Consider the following 10,482-nt stretch of genomic DNA (forward strand, 5'->3'; position numbering starts at 1 on the left):
TCCTGATTATTCAATTTTCACCAATTCTTAAATTGTTTCCAGATTGAGCTATCCGTGCGAACGCAGTGGTGTAAATTCTAATCCGAAAATAAAATACTTTTATTATTAATCGAGACACCATTCGTTCGTCCTTATAACGTTGAATACCTGAGTCACAATTATCACGAGCAGTTCATTTAAGAACTACCCTTGAAGAGTTTAAGTTTTCCAGCGAGTGATAATTGTGCAAATAATTTGACGAGTTGCGCCTGCGCCCGCACACCTATATTCCTAGTAATTCGTCGAATACCTTTTATTGACGTAGGACTACGTCTAACCGGAAGATATAGGGGGTGAACTGGAAATCTAGGTACTGAACAAGTAGGAAAAAATGCAAGATTTGGAACGCTTATAACTCGAGCATTTCTCAATAGATCGCAAAGGTTTTTGCATTAATCGATAGGAAATATATCTACGCATCTATCATAACGAATAACATTTCATTTTTCATGAGATAAATAATTGAATAATTGTGAAATATCAAGCATTGTCAAAATGCACTATGTGCCCATTTTTGATTGGTCCATTTTATGCTCCTCAAATCGTACCGACAAAAACGGGCAACCAGAGCAGCAGCGAAATAGAATGAAGCACGATTGGAAAGGAAAAAGAAAACAATGAACGAAACATTGGTCGCAGTCTCACACATGCGTAATTCTCGAGCCTGCCAGTCAGCTTAAAAATCCCCGCTCCGCTGCCGTAACGATCATTCTCATTCAAACCGTACACCACATCGGTTCGCATCACAACACATCAACAAACCAACCCAAGCAGCCATGTCTGGACATGGTAAAGGAGGAAAAGTGAAGGGAAAGGCAAAATCCCGCTCGAACCGTGTTGATCTGGAGTTCCTCGCAAGGGTAGCTAGGCCGAGCGCGTTAGTACCAGTACACCAGTCCACCTAGCCGGCGCTATATAGTTTCGGCCGCCGAAGTGATCGAGTAAGCTGGCAAAGCTGCTCGCGGCGATAAGAAAACCCGCATTCGGAACAGAACACATTCAGTTCGGTGGACATCAAGACAACAACAGGCAGTTGCAGCGAGTGGCGAGTGGCAAACGCAATCGCAAAACGGCAGCAGGTAGCAGAAGAACAAAGTTTGTTCTTTATACAAACTGCTTTGGTGGCAAATCCAGAACAAGGCGGCATCGAGGGCGTTCGAAATGGTTTTTTTCAAAACCACGAGTACAAAGTTTTCTAAATTGGAACCATTCCATAAAACAAGGCGCTTTTCAGGGCCATTAAACCTTCCAAAAAAGAGTTTAGGAAATACAGTTCAATGCTTTCTAAAACATTATCCAAAATAATAATAAAACACAAATTGATTTTTTCATAATTTGTTTGCCAGGATTTGATGAGTATGTGAATTTGACAGTTGTTCTGAGCTTATTGATAGTTGGGGACTTTCCTGATTATTCAATTTTCACCAATTCTTAAATTGTTTCCAGATTGAAAGTACAGTAATTTACAATTAGTTCGACATTTAGCTAATTGGACGGACATGTAATGCGACTTATTTAGTTGGACATTTTTGTAAACATAGAGATCCAAATTATGACCCCACATTGAAAGTCGACACTGTACCACTGTCATCGCAAATGTTCAATTACAGGTTAAAATCGCCTCCAATGCGACACTGAGTGGCGCTTCGGCACGTCGCATTGAATGTAATTTATTGTACAACATGTCACAAAGCTGGATGGGAAGAAATTTTCCAACTGTGAAAGCTGTGGCGAGTGGCAAATGCAATCGCTAAACAGAAAGGTTTAGCCGAACAAGATGGGGATATCGAGTAATAACAAAACAATAAACTCTTTAGATTGAAGATAATTTTGTGATCCTGAAAAGGACCCTTTTTAGCCTGCATGTGAATCCAACGAGCGAACAAATCGTAATGAATGTATTTTTTTTGCCATCGCTCCCTTTTAACGCTCATTCGTTGGACTCGCCCCTCTGGCTGAGTCTGCCGATTTGTCTCTATCCTGTGAGTGTGTACCGCTAGAGTATAAAACACGCGGACCCCAAAAAAATTATTTTCTTATTTTCTTTCAAACCGTAAACCCGTGTGGTTGTACGGCATCGGCATCGTGGACGTAACAAAGGAGGACAAGTTAAGGGAAAGGCAAAGTCCCACTCGAACCGTGCAAGTGTGCAGTTCCCTGTTGGTCGCATTCACTGATTGCTCCGCAAGGGTAACGGCCGAGCGGATTGGTGCCGGAGCACCAGTATACCTAACAGGAATTATAGAGTTTCGGCCGTCGGAGTGCTCGAGTTGGCTTGCAAAGCTGCTCACGACAATTTGAAAACCCGCATCAAGAACAGAGCAGCTTCGGTTCGGCGCTCATCAAGGCAACAATTAGTTTCAGTGAGTGGCAAAGTGTTTCTCCGGCACGTCGCATTAAATGTAATTTACTGAACAATATGTCACAAGCTGGATGGGAAGAAATTTTCCAACTGTGAAAGCTGTGGCGAGTGGCAAACGCAATAGCTAAACAGGATGGTTTAACCGAACAAGATGAGAATATCGAGTGATAACAAAAACACAACACCAAAGGTTCTTTTCAGAACCATCAACATATTCATAAAGAGTAAACAGTAAACTAATCCATTTTTCAGGTAGATAGGTAGGTATTCACGTAGGAGAAGAAAATAAAACAATATATTTAAAATATATATTTAACAAAAGCTGTCCCCTTTGTATAGTCCTACGTCACTCCGGTTATGTCCCCGACATTACCCACCCGTCTTTTTTTTTTTGAGATTCAAGGTTTTGAAGGATGGCATCGTCGTTAATTTTCGCAAGCTCTATACAATTGAGTGAAGTTCATTCCGGGGTGCATTGAGATTTTGATAGCCGATGGTGTCAACTCCGTCATTGAGAGAAGTCTCTCTATTTAATGTTTACTTCTCACTTTCAAAGCATATGTTTGTCCTCGTGCCTCTGGGATCGCTCCTTCGAGCTTGCCATTAATGCGTTTTTCAATTGATGTGCTTAGCGTGAAGGGGTTATTTGGAAGTTTCTTTCCAACCATTGGCTCCTGTTTCAAAACGACTAGTTCACCGTGGTCTCCCTCAGGATCCATGTGTCTGGATAGTGTTGACGTGCCATCTATCATACCGGAGAACCCTCCTCCGAAGTCCCCGGGAAGGGCAGGGAAAGCCCGCCCCCAGCATCACTGCCGATGTGACGGAATGTTCTCGCCACTCTGTTGATTTGCTAACAAGGATTTGTCGGAACTTGTATGCAAGTTATAATTCCGTTGTATAAGAACAATGCTGACAGCGATGGCTGCCTTTTTCTGTCGCCTCGTGGTAGCTTTTATTTCACGGATACACTTACACAAATTTGAAATCTTCGTGCTTGGCCGATGCCCAGTCAGTTGGAGAATGATCTGCAAAAAGCCAAATGAAAAAGATCATCAGATTTCACTCGCGGTAATACGAGAAGGATTGGAACCCTTTGCTAGCACGACCGATCTTAACGAAACCGAGATCGAAACTGGGGATTTTACTGTTAAGAGGTCTTCGCATAAGAAATCATCAAGGCTCCCAATTATATTGAGCTGAGCTGCAAATTTATTGGTTCCAATCAATTCAGTATGTCGCACCATTGTAGCATAACAAATATCAGGTACTTACAATTAGTCTCCTGCTAGGTATTTTTATATAAAATGCTGTTTCTTCTTATATAAAATGCTGTTTCTTTTTATATAAAATGCTGTTTCTATTTACCATCAAATATCATAAGCTGATATTGCTTGTTTTGGATTATCATCTACGATAACTGCGTCGGGGAGCACGATGATGGATTCATCAGACTAATTGTGTGGTTTGTGGTGTCGTGATACTGTCGTGTGAGAAAAATTTTAACAATAGTGAGCTCAAAGATTAACTTTGGAAACATGGACATAACGCTAACTATTCCAGCCCTAATTATATTTCTGTAATATACTAGCTTATTTATTTTTCTGTTATTTTATTTATTGTTTCATTTTCCGCAGAAATACCAATATCATTGCCACATTTATTTCCCCTTCTGATCTTCGTATATGTATGCAAGCTTTGTAGGTTTTCAATCATTCAATTCCCCGAGGGTTACATAAAAGACAACTGAAGCCCAGAAGACTAATATGTCAACGCCGTTCATTCATATTTAGATATTTTCATTTATATTAACCTTTAAAAATTAGTTCGATGAGGATATCACGGACAAGTAGACCATTACTTTGTACCGAGAAAATTGACATGTAAATCTATCATTTTCCCCATATAATTACAGATACTCATTAATGCTGTTTGGATGGTTGTTTCTCCTGCGCATGCGATGCACCACTATCCCACGAGAGAAGATAATTTACTTGTCTGTAATTCATATACCGATGCATCATACATGATAGCATTTTTCTATCCAATATTTCTAATCGTGATCTGTACTCTGTATGCGGTACTTACTCGTAAAACTCCAGAAGCATTCAACGAATCAAAATACATAGGTAAATATACAATGAATTAGTCTTAAGAGGGTATTCTAGTGTAGAAGCACGAATTTTGAATATTTTTTCAAATACAAATGAAGCATAAATTTCCTGCATAACTAAAAACCTAAACAAACAAGCGGACCAAATTTGGCATGTAGAGGTTTTAGGGGGCAAGAAACGTTTCTAAGGTGGTTCTACACTCCTGCCACCTCTCTAAGGTGGGGCTGCCAAACGAATGAAACACAAATTTCTGCATAACTCGAGAACTAATCAAGCAAATGAAACCAAATTTGGCATATGGAGGTTTTAGGGTTTTCGGGAACGAGAAATGTTTCTATGATGGTATGACACTCCTCCCTCCTCTGGAATGGAGAGGGGGTCCTATAAAAATATTACACATATTTGAACCGAACATGATAATTGAAAATTTTCGGAAAACTCTGAAGTAAAATGGGAAAATTTGGAAAATTCAATTCCCGTATGTTCTACAATTACATGGTGACGAGCGTTGTTAGTCCATTTGATGTTTGCGCTAACAAAATTGATCTTTGTTCGAAACTGGAAATGGATTTTCAAGTGATAGAACGCACTGCTATATCTTCTTTTATCTTTACAAATAAAAATGGATCGCCGCAAAACTCGAGGAAGGAATTGTCCGATATAGGGCTGACTTCATTCTATCATATTTTCTGTATCAAACATTTATTCCATGTAACGGAGAAACATGTTATTTGCAAGTGTTCGAAAAATCTTGAACGAGAATTGTGTCTGGAAATAATCTGATATTATAATGACGAGTTTTGTAAAAGGTTATTTTAAAGTTATAGTAAAAGGTAATTTTAAAGGGTCAATCATTCAATGAACAATTCTGTGATTGGACTCATGAACGTTCGCTTAGCAAGAAATCGTGAATGTTTGAAGGTATTGAAAACGAAAAATAAATTTTGGGCGGGACGAAGTTTGCCGGGTCAGATAGTTACTGATAAATATACGGATGAGAGAGTTGCCACATTGATTCTACCTATAATGATGGAAAACATTTTGTTTTCTTTTTGTTCCAAATTCTAATTAGCAAAAATATCATTGTTCCTAGTTCCAAACATCAAATTGTTGTAACAATGGCTCGTTTCAAATAGTAGTTTTGGAAAATGTTTTATTTTGTAAACAAATTAAATGAATTGACGTCAATAATCGAATAATGATAATTAACTCTTCCATACCGCTTGTTATCTGTATCTATTGTTTGCACAATTAATCATCTAATGCTCTCGATTGGTTTGTGATCTGATTATAAAGCTGATCAGTACAGAATCTGTAGCCCCTGTTAAATTATCCATGTCATGGCCGTAGGGAACGAATTGATGCGTTATTCTGCTCGAGTACCCAATCACCCCTATAAATTCGGCGCAAAAATGGCAGGTGATGATTCTGAAATACTTCGTTGTACTCCTGATTGTTCATTCGTGTTGATGGTGAAGTTACCTGGTCTAGTTGTCTTTAAAATCCTTTATCGCAAACCATCAATCTTCCGCCCACAAACTTGCGTACTATCCAGATCGAATTACCTTTTTTCAAAGAATATCACCTGATATAGACAATGGTATCAACAGTCAGGTGTACAAAGAAATACTTCAGAATCATTTTGGTCATTTCTACTCCGAAACATCTTAACGATTCATAAAAGTCAGACGGTCGTAGCATGGTTTATTGAACGAGGTCTTCAGATTCTGGACTAGCCAGCCTATTCACCAAGTTGAATCCCAATCAAGGGTATATGCACAACTCGACATCATGACAAAGTCTGTATTCTTATAAAACATAATAAACAAAAATAATAAAAACATTTCGTCTATCTACTAGGTTTCACTATGTACACAACATGCGTAATATGGCTGGCTTTTATTCCGTTATACTTCGGAACGGGAAACAATGTCCAACTTCGTATAACAACTATGTCTGTCACAATAAGTTTATCAGCAACAGTGACTCTTGCCTGTCTATTTTCACCTAAGGTAATAAAAATCTACTATAGTATAACATGCACTTAGGCACTACAGATATCTATTTCTGCTCCAAATCAAATGCGTGTGATAACTAGAATAGAATGGACACCATGAAGTACCCACATATCAAATGGGTTGGAACAGAAATAGATTTTTTTTTGGCTGGTGCACACTAGGTTAAACAGGAATCAAACATTTTTTTCACTCTTTGAATAGTTGTATATCATCCTTATACGACCAGAACGCAATATTAGACAAAGCATGATGCCTATTCGATATAGTACCATCAACAAAACAACCGGATCAGCGCAATCATCAATGATGGCAGCTGTTATTGTCTCGGCAGCAGCGTGCAATGAGAACGAAAAAGTAATAAAAAATGTTTCAAATGAAAATATTACTGGTGCGTACTAGAAATGAAACAATGATACAATAGCATCCAATAAGAATAAAACAGGTATACTATAAAATCAATGGTTTGTGTTTTATTTCCAGCGTGCAAATTATTATATTTTGTACCCGACACTAATTATTGGTTCCAAAGTGCGGAAATGAAAAAAATAATATTACAGTTCGAAAATGACTTCATTCTTAATTTTTGACGTAGGACTACGTCTTTCATTTCTATACCGGGGTGTAAAATCAAAGTTTCGAAAACGAAAGCGTTACGCCGGAGACCGAGATTTTGAGCGTTAATAGCTCCTAAACAACTGAACGAAATGGTATGATAAACACTTCATTCTAAAGATAAAATGTCTACGCGTTCTATACTTGTTACTTTCTGATCCTAAAACTTGTTTCAATAGTCTTAAAATTGCTTTCAAAACAGGCTATTGAAATCACCAATCGGTATATAAGCGAGCGCCGCTCGGAAATCCACTCAGTTCAAATTGAACAGCGATTGGTGCATGTTGTCGCTATTGTGGTGAAGCTCTTCATTTATCATGAAAGCGCGGATGAACGGTGTCACCAAGAGCCTGTTTGTGCACCTTAGGCCAGAAGGGAATCCATCAGGAGGAGAGTGATGCCACAAACGGTTCCCCGGGAAGATCTCGAAGCAGCCGCTACACACACACACACACACACACACACACATACACGCGCGGAATTCTTTCCGTTTGGATGCCATTCAACATCGAGAAAGATCTGGAAAATAATCTCCCAGTTCCTCTGGGAATTTAAAAATACATTCATGTGAAAGAGTTTATTTGAATGTTTTCTATCCATGTAACACTGTGACCAAATATGTTTCAATCAAGTGCTATAACCAGATGGTTATCGAGTTAGCATTAACCACTGGTGGGCTTCCAGTATCAAGGAAAATGTGGAAATATCTAATCGTTACTGAAAATAATCTGCCAGTTCCTCTGGGAATTTAAAATTACATTCATGTGAAAGAGTTTATTTGAATGTTTTCTATCCATGTAACACTGTGACCAAATACATTTGGTTTTGTGATTTTTCAAGCAATCGCAATTAACAGGATAGCTTCTGAAGATTATTCTTCCCCATCAGTAGGATATTTCCGTATCCAATATTGTATGCGCCCGCAATCGATTATTGCTCAGTCGCCGAAAGTTCCGAGCTCAGAGAGTTCATTCCCCTCTAGTTTGCCTTCCAAATTGCCATCGTAAACCACACCTTCTCTCGATTCAATCACACACAAAAAGCATACTTAAACGATATTCTGGTGGTGAGACACATTCATTTTTCGTGAGGACATCGACAAGACAACATTGTTGCCTAACGTGCTGGAGGAGGTGGACGGCGAAGGATCGAGATCTGCCCTGAAACGCAATCAGTTTGTTTGAAACAGTGAGGGAGCACAGAGAAGCCGATCCTTCAGGAGAAGAGAAGATGACCATCGAAGTAGCCGCTACATACACGCACGGAATTCTTTCCGTTTGGATGCCATTCAGCATCGAGAAAGATCCGGAAAATAATCTGCCAGTTCCTCTGGGAATTTAAAAATACATTCATGTGAAAGAGTTTATTTGAATGATTCCATCTATTCATGTAACACTGTGACCAAATATGTCTCAATCAAGTGCTATTAACAGATGGTTATCGAGTTAGCATTAACCACTGGTGGGCTTCCAGTATCGAGGAAAATGTGGAAATATTTAATCGTTACTGAAAATAATCTGCCAGTTCCTCTGGGAATTTAAAATTACATTCATGTGAAAAAGTTTATTTGAATGTTTTCTATCCATGTAACACTGTGACCAAATATATTTGGTTTTGTGATTTTCAATCAATCGCAATTAACAGGATAGCTTCTGAAGATTATTCTTCCCCATCAGTAGGATATTTCCGTATCCAATATTGGATGCATAAAACCTTGTGCCTCCAACGTAACGCTCTCGTTTTCGAAGTCCCCCAAATATTCATTCATTCAGAATGAATTTAGATTCAACTTCAAACAAATGATCTCTAAATCAACGATAGTCCTACGTCACCCTTGCGGTTATACCATAGATATAACCCACTTCCTGTTTTTTTTAATAAGTACACTATACAACGAAAAATGTGGATTCGTTTCCGAAATCTTAAGTGAATTGATATTTAAAATCTGGCTGTAACAAGGCCGGATATATTCATGTACATTTTATCTTATCGATAGCATGTGGTAAATAACACAATGTCTCATTTTCGGTGTAAGAATATTCGTATTGTTCTATTGATCACAGTTAAGGTGGAAACAGAATGCCGCGTTGTGCGTCGCTTCTCATCAGCTGTCATTGCTTGCGTTTTGTACTAAAGCGTTTGCCTGACGCAGTCTGTTGATTCGTAATCACAATGTAGCGTTCGCATCGCCACTTTTCACGTAAACAAAAACAAAGTAAAACACTCAACAAATTCAATCAACTAGTGAATGTATGCAGATTACAGCTAGTTTAAAAATTGGAACTGAAAAGGACTGAACCGACATCGGAGAGCAGCCGTCATCGTACTACCTGAAATAATGAAATAATATGCGAGACACTGACTACCGTAGATGGTGAATTTGCCTTTGGAACTAGAAACGCGAATAGGATTTTTGGTATGCTGATGCGACAAAGAGACCGCGATTATGTCCTGACTTCGATGCATCTGGTGGAGAAAATCGCAACGGCGCTTCACAACTTCATAAGTGAAGAGGGTTGTGAAAGTTCTATGAATTCGAGAGAATGGTGTGCTCAAGTTATACTTCTTAGGGGCTGTCCACATATCACGTGTACAGAAAAAGCATGATTTTAGACACCCCCCTCCCCCTCTGTGGACAAGCGTGGACATTTCTTATACCCCTCCCCCTGTTGTCCACGTGGACATTCCTCCGGTTTTGAGGAAAAAATCAAGAAATTCTATTTTTTCGCTTAAATTTCCATATGTTTATTGATAAAAATTATAGCCTTACCAATGGTAACGATTTGTCTTGAAATCTTCGATGTTTTTCAACATTGTCCGAGAGCTCATTATTTTCTTCCGAATTCCATTCACGTTATCTCCATATCCATTTTAAAATACCCTTTGTGAGCTTATTCTCGAGTATTTTTGTTAAAGCTGGCTGGCTGCTTGAGTTTTCAGAAAATCAGACAATGAAATCAACCACTTTGTTTGAAAACAGAATGTTCTCGTCTAAACATCAATGACTTTCGCTTTTACAGGTTCGGTAGTGCCTGATGGCTATAATGAACCTAGTAAAAACAAAAAATCTGCAGTATCATCGTGATCGATAATTCCGTGGACCTACAACCCTTAATTGATAAATCATGCTGAATATTGGCCTGAAAAATTCATGCCGATTCTAAGGAAAAAACCAAAAGCATATTTTTGTAGGCATACATCTTTTCGATCATAGGTTAATGGATATTTCAGCATCCTTCATGCAACTTGAGAATTCCATCCTCTGGTTCTGGATCGTTGATTTTCATACGTTCAGCTGCTAGCAGTACTTGTTGGAATTCATCGAAACTAGTTGCTT

The 10,482-nt window shown here is 38.7% G+C and overlaps 1 protein-coding gene across 5 annotated transcripts in view; it reads left to right on the forward strand.

Moving 5' to 3' along the window:
* LOC129764736 (metabotropic glutamate receptor 8-like) overlaps positions 1 to 6,970 on the forward strand; it is a 68,937-nt gene extending 61,967 nt beyond the window's left edge. For all 5 annotated transcript variants that reach the window (XM_055764169.1, XM_055764172.1, XM_055764168.1 and 2 more), the window contains exons 12-14: positions 4,317 to 4,530; positions 6,376 to 6,527; positions 6,735 to 6,970. In XM_055764169.1, coding sequence (XP_055620144.1) covers positions 4,317 to 4,530; positions 6,376 to 6,527; positions 6,735 to 6,932 — 564 coding nt within the window. In that variant the 3' untranslated portion in view covers positions 6,933 to 6,970. The remainder of the gene's footprint in view (positions 1 to 4,316; positions 4,531 to 6,375; positions 6,528 to 6,734) is intronic.
* Positions 6,971 to 10,482: the final 3,512 nt, after the last annotated feature.

Source organism: Toxorhynchites rutilus, chromosome 2 (genome assembly GCF_029784135.1).
Source record: "Toxorhynchites rutilus septentrionalis strain SRP chromosome 2, ASM2978413v1, whole genome shotgun sequence".
NCBI lineage: Eukaryota > Metazoa > Arthropoda > Insecta > Diptera > Culicidae > Toxorhynchites > Toxorhynchites rutilus.